Source organism: Temnothorax nylanderi, unplaced genomic scaffold (genome assembly GCF_030848795.1).
Source record: "Temnothorax nylanderi isolate EJ_2023f unplaced genomic scaffold, tnyl_v1.0 TNYL_tig0434_pilon, whole genome shotgun sequence".
NCBI lineage: Eukaryota > Metazoa > Arthropoda > Insecta > Hymenoptera > Formicidae > Temnothorax > Temnothorax nylanderi.
The window spans coordinates 12,633-36,937 of NW_027249496.1; the positions used below are offsets into that span (position 1 = coordinate 12,633).

The 24,305-nt window shown below is 41.7% G+C and overlaps 1 protein-coding gene and 1 long non-coding RNA gene across 2 annotated transcripts; one reads left to right on the forward strand and one right to left on the reverse strand.

Moving 5' to 3' along the window:
• Positions 1 to 11,685: 11,685 nt before the first annotated feature.
• On the reverse strand, positions 11,686 to 13,103 carry LOC139782696 (uncharacterized). The gene is made up of 3 exons (XR_011720946.1): positions 12,227 to 13,103; positions 12,100 to 12,153; positions 11,686 to 11,803 (listed from the first exon to the last, which is right to left on the reverse strand). It is a non-coding gene; the product is annotated as an uncharacterized lncRNA (long non-coding RNA).
• Positions 13,104 to 21,441: 8,338 nt separating this feature from the next.
• On the forward strand, positions 21,442 to 22,433 carry LOC139782697 (uncharacterized). Its single transcript, XM_071721730.1, has 3 exons — positions 21,442 to 21,646; positions 21,906 to 22,026; positions 22,325 to 22,433. The coding sequence occupies exons 1-3, from the start codon at positions 21,449 to 21,451 to the stop codon at positions 22,333 to 22,335; spliced, it is 330 nt and encodes a 109-aa protein (XP_071577831.1). The 5' UTR covers positions 21,442 to 21,448; the 3' UTR covers positions 22,336 to 22,433.
• The last annotated feature ends 1,872 nt before the right edge of the window (positions 22,434 to 24,305 follow it).

Sequence of the window (24,305 nt, forward strand, 5' to 3'; positions counted from 1 at the left end):
TCCGCGCCGCGAGACTATGCCGTCGGCTTCCCTCCCTTATACGCGTCGTCGCGGGTCTCTCCGCGCCGCGAGACTATGTCCGTCGGCTTCCCTCCCTTATACGCGTCGTCGCGGGTCTCTCCGCGCCGCGAGACTATGCCGTCGGCTTCCCTCCCTTATACGCGTCGTCGCGGGTCTCTCCGCGCCGCGAGACTATGCCGTCGGCTTCCCTCCCTTATACGCGTCGTCGCGGGTCTCTCCGCGCCGCGAGACTATGTCCGTCGGCTTCCCTCCCTTATACGCGTCGTCGCGGGTCTCTCCGCGCCGCGAGACTATGCCGTCGGCTTCCCTCCCTTATACGCGTCGTCGCGGGTCTCTCCGCGCCGCGAGACTATGCCGTCGGCTTCCCTCCCTTATACGCGTCGTCGCGGGTCTCTCCGCGCCGCGAGACTATGCCGTCGGCTTCCCTCCCTTATACGCGTCGTCGCGGGTCTCTCCGCGCCGCGAGACTATGCCGTCGGCTTCCCTCCCTTATACGCGTCGTCGCGGGTCTCTCCGCGCCGCGAGACTATGCCGTCGGCTTCCCTCCCTTATACGCGTCGTCGCGGGTCTCTCCGCGCCGCGAGACTATGCCGTCGGCTTCCCTCCCTTATACGCGTCGTCGCGGGTCTCTCCGCGCCGCGAGACTATGCCGTCGGCTTCCCTCCCTTATACGCGTCGTCGCGGGTCTCTCCGCGCCGCGAGACTATGCCGTCGGCTTCCCTCCCTTATACGCGTCGTCGCGGGTCTCTCCGCGCCGCGAGACTATGCCGTCGGCTTCCCTCCCTTATACGCGTCGTCGCGGGTCTCTCCGCGCCGCGAGACTATGCCGTCGGCTTCCCTCCCTTATACGCGTCGTCGCGGGTCTCTCCGCGCCGCGAGACTATGCCGTCGGCTTCCCTCCCTTATACGCGTCGTCGCGGGTCTCTCCGCGCCGCGAGACTATGCCGTCGGCTTCCCTCCCTTATACGCGTCGTCGCGGGTCTCTCCGCGCCGCGAGACTATGCCGTCGGCTTCCCTCCCTTATACGCGTCGTCGCGGGTCTCTCCGCGCCGCGAGACTATGCCGTCGGCTTCCCTCCCTTATACGCGTCGTCGCGGGTCTCTCCGCGCCGCGAGACTATGCCGTCGGCTTCCCTCCCTTATACGCGTCGTCGCGGGTCTCTCCGCGCCGCGAGACTATGCCGTCGGCTTCCCTCCCTTATACGCGTCGTCGCGGGTCTCTCCGCGCCGCGAGACTATGCCGTCGGCTTCCCTCCCTTATACGCGTCGTCGCGGGTCTCTCCGCGCCGCGAGACTATGCCGTCGGCTTCCCTCCCTTATACGCGTCGTCGCGGGTCTCTCCGCGCCGCGAGACTATGCCGTCGGCTTCCCTCCCTTATACGCGTCGTCGCGGGTCTCTCCGCGCCGCGAGACTATGCCGTCGGCTTCCCTCCCTTATACGCGTCGTCGCGGGTCTCTCCGCGCCGCGAGACTATGCCGTCGGCTTCCCTCCCTTATACGCGTCGTCGCGGGTCTCTCCGCGCCGCGAGACTATGCCGTCGGCTTCCCTCCCTTATACGCGTCGTCGCGGGTCTCTCCGCGCCGCGAGACTATGCCGTCGGCTTCCCTCCCTTATACGCGTCGTCGCGGGTCTCTCCGCGCCGCGAGACTATGCCGTCGGCTTCCCTCCCTTATACGCGTCGTCGCGGGTCTCTCCGCGCCGCGAGACTATGCCGTCGGCTTCCCTCCCTTATACGCGTCGTCGCGGGTCTCTCCGCGCCGCGAGACTATGCCGTCGGCTTCCCTCCCTTATACGCGTCGTCGCGGGTCTCTCCGCGCCGCGAGACTATGCCGTCGGCTTCCCTCCCTTATACGCGTCGTCGCGGGTCTCTCCGCGCCGCGAGACTATGCCGTCGGCTTCCCTCCCTTATACGCGTCGTCGCGGGTCTCTCCGCGCCGCGAGACTATGCCGTCGGCTTCCCTCCCTTATACGCGTCGTCGCGGGTCTCTCCGCGCCGCGAGACTATGCCGTCGGCTTCCCTCCCTTATACGCGTCGTCGCGGGTCTCTCCGCGCCGCGAGACTATGCCGTCGGCTTCCCTCCCTTATACGCGTCGTCGCGGGTCTCTCCGCGCCGCGAGACTATGCCGTCGGCTTCCCTCCCTTATACGCGTCGTCGCGGGTCTCTCCGCGCCGCGAGACTATGCCGTCGGCTTCCCTCCCTTATACGCGTCGTCGCGGGTCTCTCCGCGCCGCGAGACTATGCCGTCGGCTTCCCTCCCTTATACGCGTCGTCGCGGGTCTCTCCGCGCCGCGAGACTATGCCGTCGGCTTCCCTCCCTTATACGCGTCGTCGCGGGTCTCTCCGCGCCGCGAGACTATGCCGTCGGCTTCCCTCCCTTATACGCGTCGTCGCGGGTCTCTCCGCGCCGCGAGACTATGCCGTCGGCTTCCCTCCCTTATACGCGTCGTCGCGGGTCTCTCCGCGCCGCGAGACTATGCCGTCGGCTTCCCTCCCTTATACGCGTCGTCGCGGGTCTCTCCGCGCCGCGAGACTATGCCGTCGGCTTCCCTCCCTTATACGCGTCGTCGCGGGTCTCTCCGCGCCGCGAGACTATGCCGTCGGCTTCCCTCCCTTATACGCGTCGTCGCGGGTCTCTCCGCGCCGCGAGACTATGCCGTCGGCTTCCCTCCCTTATACGCGTCGTCGCGGGTCTCTCCGCGCCGCGAGACTATGCCGTCGGCTTCCCTCCCTTATACGCGTCGTCGCGGGTCTCTCCGCGCCGCGAGACTATGCCGTCGGCTTCCCTCCCTTATACGCGTCGTCGCGGGTCTCTCCGCGCCGCGAGACTATGCCGTCGGCTTCCCTCCCTTATACGCGTCGTCGCGGGTCTCTCCGCGCCGCGAGACTATGCCGTCGGCTTCCCTCCCTTATACGCGTCGTCGCGGGTCTCTCCGCGCCGCGAGACTATGCCGTCGGCTTCCCTCCCTTATACGCGTCGTCGCGGGTCTCTCCGCGCCGCGAGACTATGCCGTCGGCTTCCCTCCCTTATACGCGTCGTCGCGGGTCTCTCCGCGCCGCGAGACTATGCCGTCGGCTTCCCTCCCTTATACGCGTCGTCGCGGGTCTCTCCGCGCCGCGAGACTATGCCGTCGGCTTCCCTCCCTTATACGCGTCGTCGCGGGTCTCTCCGCGCCGCGAGACTATGCCGTCGGCTTCCCTCCCTTATACGCGTCGTCGCGGGTCTCTCCGCGCCGCGAGACTATGCCGTCGGCTTCCCTCCCTTATACGCGTCGTCGCGGGTCTCTCCGCGCCGCGAGACTATGCCGTCGGCTTCCCTCCCTTATACGCGTCGTCGCGGGTCTCTCCGCGCCGCGAGACTATGCCGTCGGCTTCCCTCCCTTATACGCGTCGTCGCGGGTCTCTCCGCGCCGCGAGACTATGCCGTCGGCTTCCCTCCCTTATACGCGTCGTCGCGGGTCTCTCCGCGCCGCGAGACTATGCCGTCGGCTTCCCTCCCTTATACGCGTCGTCGCGGGTCTCTCCGCGCCGCGAGACTATGCCGTCGGCTTCCCTCCCTTATACGCGTCGTCGCGGGTCTCTCCGCGCCGCGAGACTATGCCGTCGGCTTCCCTCCCTTATACGCGTCGTCGCGGGTCTCTCCGCGCCGCGAGACTATGCCGTCGGCTTCCCTCCCTTATACGCGTCGTCGCGGGTCTCTCCGCGCCGCGAGACTATGCCGTCGGCTTCCCTCCCTTATACGCGTCGTCGCGGGTCTCTCCGCGCCGCGAGACTATGCCGTCGGCTTCCCTCCCTTATACGCGTCGTCGCGGGTCTCTCCGCGCCGCGAGACTATGCCGTCGGCTTCCCTCCCTTATACGCGTCGTCGCGGGTCTCTCCGCGCCGCGAGACTATGCCGTCGGCTTCCCTCCCTTATACGCGTCGTCGCGGGTCTCTCCGCGCCGCGAGACTATGCCGTCGGCTTCCCTCCCTTATACGCGTCGTCGCGGGTCTCTCCGCGCCGCGAGACTATGCCGTCGGCTTCCCTCCCTTATACGCGTCGTCGCGGGTCTCTCCGCGCCGCGAGACTATGCCGTCGGCTTCCCTCCCTTATACGCGTCGTCGCGGGTCTCTCCGCGCCGCGAGACTATGCCGTCGGCTTCCCTCCCTTATACGCGTCGTCGCGGGTCTCTCCGCGCCGCGAGACTATGCCGTCGGCTTCCCTCCCTTATACGCGTCGTCGCGGGTCTCTCCGCGCCGCGAGACTATGCCGTCGGCTTCCCTCCCTTATACGCGTCGTCGCGGGTCTCTCCGCGCCGCGAGACTATGCCGTCGGCTTCCCTCCCTTATACGCGTCGTCGCGGGTCTCTCCGCGCCGCGAGACTATGCCGTCGGCTTCCCTCCCTTATACGCGTCGTCGCGGGTCTCTCCGCGCCGCGAGACTATGCCGTCGGCTTCCCTCCCTTATACGCGTCGTCGCGGGTCTCTCCGCGCCGCGAGACTATGCCGTCGGCTTCCCTCCCTTATACGCGTCGTCGCGGGTCTCTCCGCGCCGCGAGACTATGCCGTCGGCTTCCCTCCCTTATACGCGTCGTCGCGGGTCTCTCCGCGCCGCGAGACTATGCCGTCGGCTTCCCTCCCTTATACGCGTCGTCGCGGGTCTCTCCGCGCCGCGAGACTATGCCGTCGGCTTCCCTCCCTTATACGCGTCGTCGCGGGTCTCTCCGCGCCGCGAGACTATGCCGTCGGCTTCCCTCCCTTATACGCGTCGTCGCGGGTCTCTCCGCGCCGCGAGACTATGCCGTCGGCTTCCCTCCCTTATACGCGTCGTCGCGGGTCTCTCCGCGCCGCGAGACTATGCCGTCGGCTTCCCTCCCTTATACGCGTCGTCGCGGGTCTCTCCGCGCCGCGAGACTATGCCGTCGGCTTCCCTCCCTTATACGCGTCGTCGCGGGTCTCTCCGCGCCGCGAGACTATGCCGTCGGCTTCCCTCCCTTATACGCGTCGTCGCGGGTCTCTCCGCGCCGCGAGACTATGCCGTCGGCTTCCCTCCCTTATACGCGTCGTCGCGGGTCTCTCCGCGCCGCGAGACTATGCCGTCGGCTTCGCTCCCTTATACGCGTCGTCGCGGGTCTCTCCGCGCCGCGAGACTATGCCGTCGGCTTCGCTCCCTTATACGCGTCGTCGCGGGTCTCTCCGCGCCGCGAGACTATGCCGTCGGCTTCGCTCCCTTATACGCGTCGTCGCGGGTCTCTCCGCGCCGCGAGACTATGCCGTCGGCTTCGCTCCCTTATACGCGTCGTCGCGGGTCTCTCCGCGCCGCGAGACTATGCCGTCGGCTTCGCTCCCTTATACGCGTCGTCGCGCGTCCCTCCGCGCCGCGGGACGTTTATACGCTTCGCTCGCCTTATACGGTCCGTCGCGCGTCCCTCCGCGCCGCGGGACGTTTATACGCTCGCTCGCCTCTACGTCCGCGTCCCTCCGCCGCGGGTTATACGCTCGCTCCTACGTCCGTCGCGCGTCCCTCCGCGCCGCGGGACGTTTATACGCTCCGCTCGCCTATACGGTCCGTCGCGCGTCAACGCTTACGCTTACAAAGTTACTTAATCGAATCGTTCATTTGAATGTTTCAGAAAATAACAACGCAGAAGATGACACCGGAGCAGCGAGGGAATCCTGCGAAGCTGACATCCCGAGCAGCCTGAGAGGAGGAGGAGGCCTAGGATAGGCATCGGGCATCGGCGTACCAACACTTCTGGTAAGTGTTACTTTTCATTTTTTTTAAAGATTATTATAGAATCCCTCTTTGTGCTTATTCAGTTCCTACATTAAACCGTGTTTCGGAATTTAAATTAGTAAAAAAAATATTTTGTAAAATTTGATTCAAGTTGATTCTAACGTAGAAACCTTTTTCGAAGAAGTAATTTAAAATATAATATTAATCTGAATAACGAATAAGATGTTCGATGCGCGTGACACGTATTTAATCGATTCGATTATTTTTATGTTACAGAAAATATCCGCGCGGGAAGGAGCATCATCTTCGCATCGAGGGAACACGAGTGACATCCCGAGCAGCCTGAGAGGAGGTGAAGGCCTGGAAGAGGCATCAGGCGCCGGCGGAACAACATGCGGTAAATATAATTTATTTATACATATACGTATATTATATCTTACACGGATGGGTCATTTACTTTTTAACCGGATAGTTATTCAGAAAATAAAGTTACAGAAAAAGAGTATTATTTTAGAAATTCTATAGAAGCTTATGTTCAATGGATAGAGTATTCTTAAGAAATTACAAGATTATTTTATTAAATTTGCTTAATAAACAATAATATAAAATTTAGTGTTTATGTAGTAATCATTTTTTGAAATATTGACTCTCTCTCTCTCTCTCTCTCTCTCTCTCTCTCTCTCTCTCTTGTACCCTGCTTTAATTCGGATTCTACATTTGTTTGTTACAGAATCATCGTAGCGACGTTGCAGAATAACTCCGCTGTTGCGCATCGGTCGGTGAGTGATGATTAAAATTTTATGATTAAGGTAACGAATTTATGACAATTACGTCAAATATATTGCAGAGTCAAGTTATCACAATAAATTATTACATATATTACGTTTCATAGATTCGTTGTCTTAAAATGGAATGACTGGGTCAGATTAGGATTTAACATTTAATCCTGGATAAATCATATAAATTGATTTATCGTACATTTTGTCATTGTAAATTCCATCCCAAATATTTTTCAGGATTAAGTGTTACATAAATTGGTGCAAGAATGCAATATATACGCTTAGAGATGCTTTTAGCCTGCATATATTTAAAATCTTTTCTTCATATTTTTAACAAGCCTACGAACAGATAATAAACTCTTTATATAATGAGAACGATATGTTCACGAAACTCATAAATCTTGGTAAGATTTAATAATAGTAATAGTTTAATTGGCCGGTCCTGATTTTTGTCATTACATCGAAGAAATTGGACCCTATATGTGACGTTACGTCGTTGATGAAAATTTCTGAATTAATTTCTTGCTTCTATATGTATGATGTATTCTGACATATATTTTTAAACATAGTATTTATAGTTATTAGATATGGAGATTAAAATAACACAATGCTCATATATACATTGTTTTAATATATTTATGAATCCTTGCTTCCAAGCATAGATAATCATTTGAAACGTTGTCTTCGATATTATTTAATTAGCCTAAAAGGAGCTGATAAATGCTTTAATTTACACAATAAAAATAATATGCCAATAAAACTTATAAATTTTGTTAAAAATCATTTAAAAATAATAGTGTAATCTGCCGGTTCTGCTTTTTGTCGTTACATCGAAGAAATCGGACCCCATATTTGACGTTACGTGATTGATAAAAATGCTTTGCTTTTTTATATATGCTATACCTTTGCAGAAGCTAGGATTCACAAACATATATTTGTGAATCCTAGCTTCTGCAAAGGTATATAGCATATGTAAAAGAAGCAAAACGTTTTTATCAATCACATAATGTCAAATATGGGGTCCGATTTCTTTGATGTAACGACAAAAAACAGATCCGGCAGATTAAACTATTATGTTTAGATAATTTTTAATAAAATTTATAAGTTTCATTGGCATATCATTTTTATTACGTAAATTAAAGCATTTATCAGCTCTTCGTAGGCTAATTAAATATTATCGAAGACAACGTTTTAAATGATTATCTATGCTTGGAAGCAAGGATTCATAAATATATTAAAACAATAAATATATGAGCATTGTGTTATTTTAATCTCCATATCTAATGACTTCAAATACTATGTCTAAAAATATATGTCAGAAATACATCTAAATACGAAACAAGAAATTAATTCAGAATTTTCCATCAATAACGTAACGTCAAATACGGGGTCCAATTTCTTCAATGTAATGACAAAAATCGGGACCGGCCAATTTAATTATTGCTTTTATTAAATTTGACCGAGATTTCACCTACCCCGTATGTGACGTTACGTTATTGATGGAAATTTCTGAATTAATTTCTTGTTTCGTATTTATGATGTATTTCTGACATATTATTTTAGAAATAGTATTCGTATTACACAAATATTGAGATTAAAATAATACAATTTTATATGTTCACTATTTCATTATATATATAAATCCTAGCTCCTAAGCATAGATGATTGTGTATAACGTTATGTCTTCAGTAATATTTAATTAGTCTATGAGGAACTGTTAAACGCATTAATTTATATAATACAATTGGTATGCCCAGAAAAAGCAAAAATTTTGTTAAAAATAAATTGAAATGTATAATAGTTTACCTGGCAGGTCCAGCTTTTTGTCGTTACATTGAAGGAGTCAAACACAAATGTGACTTTACTTTGCTGATCAAAACTTTTTTCTTCTTTATATATGCTCTACGTTTGCATATACTTTTATGTATTAAATATTTGTATTATTCACAGATTGAAGTTAAAGTAACACATTGTTTGTGTACACAATTTATTTTATTAATAGTCCTAGCTTCCAATTTACGATTATCATCATCAATCGTATAAGACAATCTTTTAAAACGTTTTCTTTGCTAATATTTATAAATATTTATAACATTTGTTTATAAATATTAACAAAGAAAGCGTTTTAAAAGATTGTCTACGCTTGGAAGCTAGGATTTATAAATATAATAAAGTAAGTACATTGTGTTACTTTAAATTTAATCTGTGTATAATACAAATACAATATCTAAAAGTATATGCAAACGTACAGCATAAATAAAAAAGCAAATAAATTTTCATGACGTAACGTTATATACATACAGAGTCCGACTCCTTCGACGTAATGACAAAAAGCAGGACCGGCCAGTTTAACTATTACTTTTAGATAATTTTCAACAAAATTCATGCTTTTTCTGGGTATACCATTTTTATTATATAAATTAAAGCGTTCATTAGCTTCTCGTAGGCTAATTAAATATTGTCGAAAACAACATTTTAAAAGACGATTAATCTATGCTTGAAAGCTAAGATTCACAAATAATAACGAAATAATAAACATATAAAACTGTGTGTTATTTTAATCTCGATATTTGTGTAATACGAATACTATTTCTTAAGTAATATATCAAAATTACATCATAAATACGAAGCAAGAAATTAATTCAGAAATTTCCATCAACGACGTCACATGTGGGGTCCAATTTCTTCGATATAATGACAAAAATCAGGAACGGCCAATTAAATTATTACTATTATTAAATGTTGCCATGATTTATGCGTTTCATGAGCATATCGTTGTCATTATATAAATTAAACTATTCATTATCTGGTTCATAGGTTAGATAAAAATTTGCGAAGACAACATTTTAAAATGTTATCTTCAAATTTTTAAGTAGTCTACGAATAGGTAATGAACTCTTCAATGTATATAATGAGAAAGATATGCTCATGAAACTCATAAATCTTGGTAATATTTAATAATAGTAATAGTTCAATTGGCTGATCTCGATTTTTGTCATTACAGCGAAGAAATTGGACCCCATATGTGTCGTTACGTTGTTGATATTTCTAAATTAAGTTCATGCTACCATATTTATGCTATATTTTTATTTTTTCTTTAAAAATAATGTTTGTATTATGTATAAATTGCGATTAAAGAAGTAACAATATATTTATTAATGATATAGCTACATTTTTTATTTATATAGTATCTAATTATAAATATAATCCAATATTAACTGTCCTCATGTTAATTGTATGAAAACAAGAATAGATCATTATTAATCTGAGACAGAGATTAGTCTATTGAGAAATGTACAAATTAACAGAAATTGTATGATTTAATGCAATGGAGCAAATTATATAGAGAGGACCCTTTTTCTTACAAAGCATATATTTAAAATACTGGTACCGGTCCTCCTAATGTGTAATATATAAAAAAAATTTGGTTCTGGTTTTATACATTGCATATCTTTAAACAAATTGGTACCGGTCTCGGCAAATATAAAAAATACCGGGTCGGACCCAATATGTGACAAATGTCCCGATATGTATCACTACGTCTCCAAAATGGTACTGACATCTACCGAACCATAAAAAAAAAATATATATATATATATATCGCATAATATATTTCATTAAATTTATTGATCTTTTTCATAAAGGTACATGCTTACATAAACTATTATTACTTATTTTAACGCATTGACTTTAGGTTGGTGTATAACACCAATCAATTTGTAAAAGGTACATGGTAATGGTAAGGTTTTCTTGTATACGTGCGGTTGCGCGTAATCAGAGACGGAAAAATGCCGTCTAGAACTAAATCTGACTTAAATCCGAATTAATTTCGCGTAAATTAAAAATTAAACTCCCCATAAAAACTCCTAAACGGTTCTAATTTAAAACGATATTCGCGCGCACTTTTCTAATTTTCGATAATCGCGATCGTGACTATAGGAATACTAGATAAAGACACGGGTAGGTAGGAATATTATTCATGTAGGTAGGTAGAAATACTGGTAAAAACTAGATAAAAATCGGGTAGGTAAAAATGCGGGAGGGATGAGAGAGATTCGACGACAAAAAGAAATTAATGTATTTTATAATTTTAAGAAATTTAAATTTATTTCTATAAAAGTGCAATAATATAAACTTAAGAATTATGTACAAAGCATTACATTTTATTGTATATAAAATTGTATAGAATGTAATTGTATACAAAATTGTAAGTCTAATTTGTGTAATCTGGGTTACACGAAATGGAAACGCGTATATAACACAAATTTTTTCTAAATTAAAACGTTATTAAATATATTTTTAAAACTTTTTATTTTATTCTTCTTTAATAGCGAAATTATCGCCAATTTTTTATAATGTACAATAAGAATTTTTTATCTAACTAAAAATACAAAGATTTGATTGAAAGATGCTAAGCTAGTGATCGAATATTAACTTTCTACTCGTGAAATTTGACATCTGCGTTTTACTGAGTCGCGAATGTATTCGAGAAAATAGTTCCGATTTAGGAGTTATATCCTCAAGAGCATTATATCGTCAGCTGCGAGTCAAAAGTCGCGAAATTGCTTGTTCCTAAATTTAGGAAATTAATTTAGGACTAAATTAATTTCCAAAATTTCTTTCCGCGGTAAATATTTGTGAAAGGCTATGCGAACACCGTGTTTTTTCCACGTTCGTGATCGCGATTGCTGCGTCGGCGATGAGCCTTATCGCTGTCCCTCACGTCAGATGATTGTGATGAGTATTTTCTCGTCGGTTTTCGTGAGATCTGTCCGCGACGTCTAATTCGGCGTCTAGTTGAAAGTTGGGAGCTACCGTTGCAGGAACGAAATTAATCCCAGGTTTTCTTAGCAGTTTCCGGAACCAGTGGTTTTGGCAGTAAGTCCATAACGATTACCACATGTTTCATATATAACCGCCGAATTAATTATTATATTCTTAGAGAAGATTTTATTTTTCTCATTAAATATGTTCTCTCATTAATAGTAATACTAATATTATTTTTCTATTAATGAAACTTGTTAATAGTAAAATGTGCATGGATACAACGATAAATTTATAGTATTTATAATTTAAGAAAATAAATTCAAATCAAGAAACAGTTTGCATGCTCTTGTCGATATATTCGAATCATGCTTAAGAATACATACATATATATACATACATATATTATATTGAAACAGGGGCGCGGCTCCTCAAAACTTCTTCTACATTGGTTATCCGTTGTTTCACGTCTTCTAACATTAAATTAGACTTTGCTTGCTTCTGTATTAATTCTTTCAGGTATTCTACAATGCAACGAATAATATATTGTATATACTATACCTAAGTAATAATATATCGTATAGATAACATGTAAATAATGCATGTTGCTACTACTTTATTAATAAAAACCATTGCACGTAAAAAAGTTGTAGTCATAACCGTAAGACCGTAAGAAAATTTACCAATCACTATCTTATTTTTCGACCATAAGGAGAATACTCGATTATGATTGGTCAATCTTCTTACGGCCTTACAATTATCACTAAAATTTTGTTACATGCAATGGCCTTAACCATTGTACGTATATATTTATACATACTTATTATGTTCGAGTCCTCTTGCACCTCTTGCTTTTCAAACGATCGAATAGAGCCTATAACAATATTTACACATGTTAATATTATATTACTATAACTAATTTTTGTTTATTTCAACAATATGTGTACCTTGCACTATAACGGGCACATCAGAAATATTATATACTTGTGTTTTCTTGGGTCCTGTATAGGTCATATCTTTTTCTACGGAAATGTATATAGTATTACAATAGTAAACATATATCATATATCGAGGCAAAGGTACGGTAATTGTGAATTGTGATCGAGTGATTTGCAGTTTCGTCATGATATTCGCGGGCGATAATCGCTCGTCCCGTCCCGGGCCGCCATATGTTTGGACTATCGAATGTGCATGGCATTCATTACCTCGAATCGTGTCGTGTTTTGAACGTGCTGTGCCGGAATTGTCGTGCGATTATTCCCGATTCTTTTTGAAGAGCGGAAAGAGGGCCGAGTGACAACGTGAAATCCGCGTATCGTGATTCAAGTAAAAGTGATTCAAGTAATGGCACACTGTGATGCAACATACAACGCTCGTTCATGAATATATTTCTTATTTTCGTGACTCGTGTATTTCGTGCCGCGTAATCGCGACTCCTCGTTGTGCAAAGCATGCATTAATAGTACTCTTACACTACTTACATTCGCGAGATTTACGTGCTCGATCCCGTAAAATGTGCGTACGATATTTAATCTTAATTGTGGTTTAATCAACTGCGTGTGTCTTTACTAACTGTCCACTTGATTCGCGCAGTATCTCGCGTCAAGATCATGGAACATTTCGTCGCCATTAACGCGACTGCAACGCAGTGATGAAACGCGGAACGAATCGGGGCAATCGGCGTCGCGACTCCTTCAAATTTGCGCGAAAAATCTATGTTACCTGCTTTTATGTTACAGAGTAAAGTACTTCCTTCCCATGGGTACAACCTTGGCGAGGTGGGAAGGCCCAGTACCCAGTACGAGGATTTTACCCAAGCAAAACTCTCGTTCTGCTTGGATAAAAATCTAAAGACGGGGAAGCTAACGTACCCTCGTCCGCCGATTTAATTGAATGAACGAACCGCAGCCGGTTCGTCGCGTTTGCTTCGGGAGTGCCGTTCAAGTAATCGGACTAAAGGACTTTTTTAAACGGGAGTGCCGTACAGTATCGCGCGAGAAAGACTTTTACTAAAATTAGTCCGCGCGCGATTGTAGTTTATTATCCGCGAGTGTTTCTCGCGAGTGTCCTGTGCGGTGAGAGAAGGAGGCCTGACGTCCTGAGAGGAGGAGGAGGTCTGAGAGAGACATCGGGCCCCGGCGGAGCAACCTTGGGGTAAGTATCATCTTTTATCTGCATAAAATTAATAGTTTTTCCTCATTTATTCGGAGTTTTATTTCGATAAGCTAAAACTAATTAGAAAAAAAGAAATTATTTAAAATTTTATAAAAATTTATTTTTGTAAATATTTTTTCCGGAAAATAGATAATTATATCAGTAAATCTAATTAAAAGACGAATTTAGATGCGCGTAGAATTATGTGTATTTTTTGAAACATTTATCATTTTCAGCGCCACTTTAATTTATATCTTTCGTTTTTGTTACAGTATCATCGTAGTTACGTGGCCGAATTACTCCGCCCGTTGCGCATCGGATCGGTGAGTGACGAATTTTTTACAATAGTATGGGGTAACGAATTTGTGAGACCTATATTAGATATATTTATGTATTGTATCCATATAATAGTACTATAGATAAATGCGACTTCTTACAAATTCGTTGCTCTAAAATGGATAGACTAGATCAGACTAGGCTAAATAATTAATCCTGGAGCATCATCATTATTTATCGATTTATTGTGCTTACGGGAGAATGCATTTATAAGCACATACGTTATGTCGACGCATTATTTATTAATGCATCTAATGTTATTTGTATCGCAGAACATGCGAAGTATACCAGTCGCCTGAAATTTATAGGCAATTATTTAAATTTGGCAAATATACACGGAGAAAAAATAATGTTGTATCAACAGCCTGAGTCTAATTGGAAATAATCTTGTTAATTTAATACATTATGCTTTTGTTTTAATAAAATAAAACAAGATTATTTCCAATTAGACTAATGCTGTTGATACAACATTATTTTTTCTCTGTGTATATTTTATTGAGGACGAGCATGGCCTAGTAGACAGCGCACTGGTCTATTGAGCCAAAGGTCCCGGGTTCGATTCCCGGTAGAGCTAGAAAAATTATATTCGCTCGTTCTCCTCTCGGAAGGCAATGGCAAACCACCGAAGAGTATTCTTGCCACGAACACTTCTCTGAAAAAACATAGCCGTTCGGAATCGGCGTTAAACTGTAGGTCTCATATACAATGTGTATAATCTACGTGTGCAACACATGTATATGAAGAGAAGTCACCACGCTCGGACACGAGTAATAAGTAACGATGATGGTGATGTATATTTTATTATATATAAAGATATTAGTTTCTTGTGCAATATTAAAATCAATTATTTAGATTTATTAAATTAATTACATTTTTTAAATTTATTTTTAAAATTATTAAGAAATTATTAAGAAAAAGACAAAGAACTAAAATAAAGTTTTATAACGTTTTTCGAATATAAGATTTTATTTAAGTTTTTTGTGACTTTTATTTTTCGTGTAAAATAAAAATTTTAAAAATATTTATATTTTTTATATACAATTGAAATAAATAGAAAATAATTTTTTATAGATAGACAATAGATAATTTAATTACAATTATGGAATTAAGAAATAATAAAAGCTATAAGTATCTGTAGATGGAGTACAGATAGGTTTAATAAAATAAAATAAATTAATTGATTATATAGATAAGAAAATTTAAATGTGTTTCTTCATTTTCTTTTTTCTCTCTCTTTCTTTCTCCCTATTCCAAATATTCCTCTAGGATTAAATATTACATAAATTGGTGCAAAGAAGCAAAATGTATTAATAAACTCAATGTGCATGCATTACAAATGAAAAAGACCAAAAGATATTTTGATTCACGTTGCATATATTCCACATGAACCTTATTGTACATACATATATAGATCACACTAAAAAGTGTTAATCGTATTTATTTTTGTTGTATACATATGTATAATGCACCGATTTTATCCTAATCTTTTATAGTCTATCCATATGTAGCTTGGCTTTCTATAAACAAAACAAAATAAAATAACGTGAGATCCAGTGAATATTTTATTGCGGGACAGAATCATTTTTCATGTAGAATTATCTCAAAATTGATAGTTTTCATATCAATTATATTACATTAAAATATATAATATAATCGTAGATATATGTATTTTTGATATGTCATATTATAAATATAAATTTGATAACAATTTGCGTTATAATAACGAAATATTTATATAAATATGTATATAAGAATTTGTAAAGACAAATGTTACAGCGTAAGAACTTGATGAATTCATTATATTGATTGCGATATTAATTATATGGAGAAATTATTAATCCCTTTGGATCTCACGTCATTTAGTCTGAATATCTCAATTGATATCTAAAGTGAGATTAAGTAACGATTCGTGATTCGGTTCGTGGTTCGGTTCGCGATTCGGTTTATACTTTTATACCAAACATTGTTTGTCCATTCATTAATAAATAATTGATTGATCGAGTCATCGATTAATTTTTAAATTTCTGTTGTCTCGTGTTTCTACATTGTACTATTGAAATCCAGATATTTGTGACTAATTGTGAGATATAATCACGACGATTTTTATTAGAACGCGATTAACATAAAATTCTTTCATTTCTTGATAATATAATTCTGTTTTACTTTCCATTGCTGCTGTGTATTAATTCTTGGACGAATACATTAATTACGCGTATCATTGTAAAATTAAAAGTAAAATTAAGTCACTTAATTAAGATTTTATTAATGATCCAACGTCCCAGGTAGCAGAGTGACGTCAAGATGACGTCTAAAGACGTCTTAATGACGTTAGAGACGTCATTAAGACGGAATTAATACGTCATTTGACGTCACTCTGCTACCTGGGGTGGTTGTTTATTTTTTTCCGATATGATTAACGCGCGCTTATTAACGATCGCAACGATTCGTAATCGACCGCAACATTATAATCGTCTACCGGCGCTGTTAATCAGCCGGCATTGAAGGAATTTATCTCCTTCTCATTTTCTGGCTGACATACAACCAAAATGGATTTGGCCAGTAACAACTCAATAGGTGAGTTCAATCTTGGTCAGAAGAAACGACGGAAACATCTCATAAGGTAAGGTCTATATTAATGACCAGAATTGAAGGTTTGTAAAGTAGTTAACATACAAAATAATTTGATCTGTTTATTTGCCCAAAGTAGGACTATTTTCTTTATATTTTCTCGCATATGTGCGAGATTGGAAAATCCCCATCCCCAATTAAATTCCAATCGCGCACGTTAAAACTCTCAATTCTACGTTTCCCAAATCTCAAGTGATCACTTTGAGGTATGGATTAACAAATACTAAATTGTAATACGGGTAGGTAGGACAACGGATAAAGTTAAGCGTGTAAAAAATGTCCCTCTCGTGGTGTGCCACCTTGCCGTGGTGAGAGGGCTCCCTGTATCAACGATCCACTGGGGCAGTACCTTCGGCTTTACCGAAGGGAGGGCCCGGTGGGGAGGTACAGGGTCTACGAGCACACCGTACCCTCCTCCCAGTTCGCTGGGAGTGAAGGGTACAATGGGGTCCGGCGCTCCCGTCGCGTTGTCTGCGTAGCGACACCCCACGCTTAGAAAGTTAGGCGTGTAAGTAATCGCGTCGCGTTGTGTCTGCCTAGCGACACCCCACGCTTAGAAAGTTAGGCGTGTAAGTAATCGCGTCGCGTCTTGTCTGCTTAGCGACACCCACGGGCCGCGAAAGTTAGTTAGGCTACAATTAAGTAATCGCGTCGCGTCGTGTCTGCTTGGCGACACCCACGGGCTAGTTAGAAAATAATGAATATTAAACTCGTGTCTGCTTGGCGACACCCACGGGCTAGTTAGAAAATAATGAATATTAAACTCGTGTCTGCTTGGCGACACCCACGGGCTAGTTAGAAAATAATGAATATTAAACTCGTGTCTGCTTGGCGACACCCACGGGCTAGTTAGAAAATAATGAATATTAAACTCGTGTCTGCTTGGCGACACCCACGGGCTAGTTAGAAAATAATGAATATTAAACTCGTGTCTGCTTGGCGACACCCACGGGCTAGTTAGAAAATAATGAATATTAAACTCGTGTCTGCTTGGCGACACCCACGGGCTAGTTAGAAAATAATGAATATTAAACTCGTGTCTGCTTGGCGACACCCACGGGCTAGTTAGAAAATAATGAATATTAAACTCGTGTCTGCTTGGCGACACCCACGGGCTAGTTAGAAAATAATGAATATTAAACTCGTGTCTGCTTGGCGACACCCACGGGCTAGTTAGAAAATAATGAATATTAAACTCGTGTCTGCTTGGCGACACCCACGGGCTAGTTAGAAAATAATGAATATTAAACTCGTGTCTGCTTGGCGACACCCACGGGCTAGTTAGAAAATAATGAATATTAAACTCGTGTCTGCTTGGCGACACCCACGGGCTAGTTAGAAAATAATGAATATTAAACTCGTGTCTGCTTGGCGACACCCACGGGCTAGTTAGAAAATAATGAATATTAAACTCGTGTCTGCTTGGCGACACCCACGGGCTAGTTAGAAAATAATGAATATTAAACTCGTGTCTGCTTGGCGACACCCACGGGCTAGTTAGAAAATAATGAATATTAAACTCGTGTCTGCTTGGCGACACCCACGGGCTAGTTAGAAAATAATGAATATTAAACTCGTGTCTGCTTGGCGACACCCACGGGCTAGTTAGAAAATAATGAATATTAAACTCGTGTCTGCTTGGCGACACCCACGGGCTAGTTAGAAAATAATGAATATTAAACTCGTGTCTGCTTGGCGACACCCACGGGCTAGTTAGAAAATAATGAATATTAAACTCGTGTCTGCTTGGCGACACCCACGGGCTAGTTAGAAAATAATGAATATTAAACTCGTGTCTGCTTGGCGACACCCACGGGCTAGTTAGAAAATAATGAATATTAAACTCGTGTCTGCTTGGCGACACCCACGGGCTAGTTAGAAAATAATGAATATTAAACTCGTGTCTGCTTGGCGACACCCACGGGCTAGTTAGAAAATAATGAATATTAAACTCGTGTCTGCTTGGCGACACCCACGGGCTAGTTAGAAAATAATGAATATTAAACTCGTGTCTGCTTGGCGACACCCACGGGCTAGTTAGAAAATAATGAATATTAAACTCGTGTCTGCTTGGCGACACCCACGGGCTAGTTAGAAAATAATGAATATTAAACTCGTGTCTGCTTGGCGACACCCACGGGCTAGTTAGAAAATAATGAATATTAAACTCGTGTCTGCTTGGCGACACCCACGGGCTAGTTAGAAAATAATGAATATTAAACTCGTGTCTGCTTGGCGACACCCACGGGCTAGTTAGAAAATAATGAATATTAAACTCGTGTCTGCTTGGCGACACCCACGGGCTAGTTAGAAAATAATGAATATTAAACTCGTGTCTGCTTGGCGACACCCACGGGCTAGTTAGAAAATAATGAATTAAACTCGTGTCTGCTTGGCGACACCCACGGGCTAGTTAGAAATAATAAATATTAAACTCGTGTCTGCTTGGCGACACCCACGGGCTAGTTAGAAAATAATAATATTAAACTCGTGTCTGCTTGGCGACACCCACGGGCTAGTTAGAAAATAATAATATTTAAACTCGTGTCTGCTTGGCGACACCCCACGGGCTAGTTAGAAAATAATAAATATTAAACTCGTGTCTGCTTGGCGACACCCACGGGCTAGTTAGAAAATAATAAATATTAAACTCGTGTCTGCTTGGCGACACCCACGGGCTAGTTAGAAAATAATAAATATTAAACTCGTGTCTGCTTGGCGACACCCACGGGCTAGTTAGAAAATAATAAATATTAAACTCGTGTCTGCTTGGCGACACCCACGGGCTAGTTAGAAAATAATAAATATTAAACTCGTGTCTGCTTGGCGACACCCACGGGCTAGTTAGAAAATAATAAATTTTAAACTCGTGTCTGCTTGGCGACACCCACGGGCTAGTTAGAAAATAATAAATTTTAAACTCGTGTCTGCTTGGCGACACCCACGGGCTAGTTAGAAAATAATAAATTTTAAACTCGTGTCTGCTTGGCGACACCCACGGGCTAGTTAGAAAATAATAAATTTTAAACTCGTGTCTGCTTGGCGACACCCACGGGCTAGTTAGAAAATAATAAATTTTAAACTCGTGTCTGCTTGGCGACACCCACGGGCTAGTTAGAAAATAATAAATTTTAAACTCGTGTCTGCTTGGCGACACCCACGGGCTAGTTAGAAAATAATAAATTTTAAACTCGTGTCTGCTTGGCGACACCCACGGGCTAGTTAGAAAATAATAAATTTTAAACTCGTGTCTGCTTGGCGACACCCACGGGCTAGTTAGAAAATAATAAATTTTAAACTCGTGTCTGCTTGGCGACACCCACGGGCTAGTTAGAAAATAATAAATTTTAAACTCGTGTCTGCTTGGCGACACCCACGGGCTAGTTAGGCTAATATTAAGCCGTGTCTGCTTAGCGACACCCACGGGCCGCGAAAGTTAGTTAGGCTACAATAAAGTAATCGCGTCGCGTCGTGTTTGCTTAGCGACACCCCCGGCCGCGAAAGTTAGTTAGGCTACAATAAAGTAATCGCGTCGCGTCGTGTCTGCTTAGCGACACCCCCGGCCGCGAAAGTTAGTTAGGCTACAATAAAGTAATCGCGTCGCGTCGTGTCTGCTTAGCGACACCCCCGGCTTCGAAAGTTAGTTAGGCTACAAACTTATCGCGTCGCGTTGTCTGCGGAACGACACCACGCTTACAAAGTTACTTACGGGGAGCGCGCTTTTAGCGCTATAAGCGTGCTCTGTCTTTGTTCAACTTTCAGTAAGTAACAGAGATAGAATGACGTTGTCAGCGCTAATAGCGTCTCCCCGAACGCACCTTTAATCGAATCGTTCATTTGAATGTTTCAGAAAATAACGACGCAGAAGATGACATCGGAGCAGCGAGGGAATCCTGCGAAGCTGACATCCCGAGCAGCCTGAGAGGAGGAGGAGGCCTAGGATAGGCATCGGGCATCGGCGTACCAACACTTCTGGTAAGTGTTACTTTTCATTTTTTTTAAAGATATTATAGAATCCCTCTTTGTGCTTATTCAGTTCCTACATTAAACCGTGTTTCGGAATTTAAATTAGTAAAAAAAGATATTTTGAAAAATTTGATTCAAGTTGATTCTAACGTAGAAACCTTTTTCGAAGAAGTAATTTAAAATATAATATTAATCTGAATAACGAATAAGATGTTCGATGCGCGTGACACGTATTTAATCGATTCGATTATTTTTATGTTACAGAAAATATCCACGCGGGAAGGAGCAACGTTGCTTCGCATCGAGGGAACACGATGGACATCCCGAGCAGCCTGAGAGGAGGTGGAGGCCAGGGAGAGGCATCAGGCGCCGGCGGAACAACATGCGGTAAATATAATTGGTTTATACATATTGTGTTTCGCGGAAAGTTTAACCAATCGGTTTTTTAATCGAATAGTAAAGTTAGTCAGAGAGTAGAAATTAAAAAAGAGTTTAATTTTTAAAATTCTATTTCGAATTCTTGTCTTCAATAAATAGAGTATACTTTCAAGAAATTAAACGTTATATTTTTATTAAATTGATTTAACAAAATAAAATATAGAATTCCGTGTTTTACGTTCGGTAATTATTTTTCGAAATACAGACTGTCTCTTTTCTTCCCTGCTCTAATCTGGAATATATGTTTGATTGTTACAGAATCATCGTAGCGACGTTGCAGATACAGCTCCGCTGCTGCGCATCGGTGTCGGTGAGTTTTAGCGTAGGGAAGCGTGGGGAAATAAGCGTAGGTAGGGCCTTAGCTAAAACGTAGGTAAGGAATAATTTGTAATTCTTTTCAGCAATTACATTTCCATTAAGCAAGAAAAGTCAAGAAATATTTCGACTATATTGCAACAACGTCGTAAAATTAATGCAATATAGCCGAAATGGCTTCTTCATTTTTCTTGCTTAATGGATGAAGTCACACTGCATTGCCACGAGTCTGAATGTGGCTCGAGACTCCTATCTGACCCGGAGGTGGAGGTGGATTTTGCGGCCGGAACAGCTTAAAAGAAAGTGGTGAGTGTAATTCATTTTCACGTACTATGTCACTTATGTCCAAAAATTTTCTATCTCTTCTGTCTTTACTTAATCGAATCGTTCATTTGAATGTTTCAGAAAATAACGACGCAGAAGGTGACATCGGAGCAGCGAGGGAATCCTGCGTAGCTGACATTCCGAGCAGCCTGAGAGGAGGAGGAGGCCTAGGAGAGGCATCGGGCATCGGCGTACTAACACTTCTGGTAAGTGTTATTTTTTATTTTTTCTAAAGATATTATAGAATCTCTTTTTTCGTTGGTTTTTATTTAGTTGCTACATTAAACCGTGTTTCGGAATATAAATTAGTAAAAAGAAATAAATCGAAAAATTTGATTCAAGTTGATTCTAACGTAAAGACCTTTTTCGAAGAAGTAATTTGAAAGAATATTAATCTGAATAACGAATAAGATGTTCGATGCGCGTGACAATTATTTAATCGATTCGATTATTTTTATGTTACAGAAAATATCCACGCGGGAAGAAGTATCAGCTTCGCATCAAGGGAACACGAGGGACATCCCGAGCAGCCTGAGAGGAGGTGGAGGCCTAGGAGAGGCATCAGGCGCCGGCGGAACAACATGTGGTAAATATAATTGGTACATATTGTGTCTTTTGTGGAAGATTTTTTCAATCGATTTTTCAATCGGATAGTTAGTCAGAGAGTAAAAATTAGAAAAAATTGTATTTTTGAAATTTTATTTGAAATTCTTGTGTTTAATAAATAGAGTACTTTCAAGAAATTGAACGTGATTTTTTACTAAATTCGTTTAACTAATTAAAATATAGAATTCCGTGTTTTATGTTCGGTAAATATTTTTCGAAATACTGACTGTTCCTTTTCTTTCCTGCTCTAATTTGGATTATATGTTTGATTGTTACAGAATCATCGTAGCGACGTTGCAGATACAGCTCCGCTGCTGCGCATCGGGGTCGGTGAGTCAGAAATTTTTGTTATTTAGGTAACGAATCTACGATTATTTACGTATAGAGCATATGTATATCTCGGTACATGTCGAATTATGACAATAAATTATAGTATAAATTTATTACATCTCGTAGATCCGTTGCCTTAAAATGGATGAGTTAAAACTGATTATGGCAAATATTTAATCTTGGTCACTTATCGATATATTATGCGATTGTGCTTGATGAAATACTCGCACACTTTGCACGCACGGAGCTCGCAAAGAGCTCATCGTTGTTTATCGAGTTATATTGACGAACTGCCGCGTTCTATATAAATAACTTTTGTATATAAAATTTTAAAGTACATAAGATATTAAATTTTTGAAATTTTGTTACGTAGATCAATTTTATTTGCAATTAGAGTAGTAAATATTTTAGTAGCACAGAGAGAAACAAGAAATAAAATAATACTCTGACAATTAAAGTAATGATTTTTAAATATATGTAGTAAATAAATTTTTATTTAAATTTCTTTAAAAAATTAATTTTCTTAGATAAAGAGATAAGAATTTTTCTTAAACAAAAGAGCTATCGCATTAGATGTTATAAAAAAAACCCGTTGATAGGGAAAATTATGAATTTAATTAGGATGTGTTTTATTTATTTATTCTTTTACTCATTTATTCCTTTCCATATGTTTATCCAAGATTAAATATTATATAAATTGATGCAAGAAAGCAATACCTGTATATAAATATATTTAGAATATTAGTATGCATAAAAAAAGCGTGCAAAATGCCTAAATTATACACATGAATAAAAAAGGTAAAAAATATTTTGCTTTTATTATGCGATTTATTTTATAGAAAATGTGATAATTGCTAAAATTTATTTTAACAAAGCATCGATTTTACCCTAATTTTTTGTAACCTATCCATCTATTTTTGATTAAAATTGGCTTTATGCCAGTCCTTTGTCCCAAAGGACTAGTTTCTTTATATTTTCTCGCATACGTGCGAGATTAGAAAAACCGTACTTAAATCCCAATCGCGCGCGTTAAAACTCCTAATTCCACATTTTTCACATCTCAAGTGACCGTGTCGTGTCACTTTGAGGTATCCCGTTCAAGTATCTCGCTGGATTAACCAGCAAATTAGGTCTCTTATTAATCGTGTCGCGTCTTAATTAAAGTTTTGTATATTAGATTTTAACACGGGTAGGTAGGAAAATGGATAGGTAGGACTGTAGATCGGAATACGGGTAGGTAGGTAGGTAGGGATTCAGGTAGACAGGGACAAGGGGGTATAATTCGATAGAAAAAATTGTAAACAAAATAAAAGTAATATCCTTAATATAATAATAATAAATATAATTATATTCATTATTATTAAAATTTTAATAATAACAACTTAAATGTATATTGAATAACATCTATTAATTTCTACATTAAATAATTTTTATGTTAAAAATTATTTAATATGTATTAAAATTATTTAATATAAAATATAATAATTATATTTTAGATTAAATACCAATTTAAATATTAAATATCACTAATTTTTACAGATTATTGTATTACATCGTATTTTATTGTAAATATATGATGTAATTATTATGTATATATCATATATTATGTATACATATATTGTGTATGTTATGTAATTAAATTGTATACATCAAATCAATTGATAATTTTATACATCAAAAATATGAAAATTGTATAATATTAATTATCTAATCGGATGCGTATAATAAGACGGAAATTATGACACGTGTTTAGTGAATTTTTTTTTTCAAGCTTGTAAAATCTATCTCCTATTGTAAGTAAAACGGGAATTAGAATTCATACGTGCGATTAATCACATTGTTTTCGGTTTATTCGATTATACAATAATTCAAATCGTAGGCGAATATGCGAAACGTTTAATGTTTGACATTTATTATCACATATAGAGA

Bases quoted from the DNA above. Each gene is read 5' to 3' on its own strand.
- LOC139782697 (XM_071721730.1), top strand. From the start codon at position 21,449: ATGTCACTTATGTCCAAAAATTTTCTATCTCTTCTGTCTTTACTTAAT. The intron at 21,647-21,905 runs GTAAGTGTTATT...TTTATGTTACAG, and splicing joins TCGGCGTACTAACACTTCTG to AAAATATCCACGCGGGAAGA.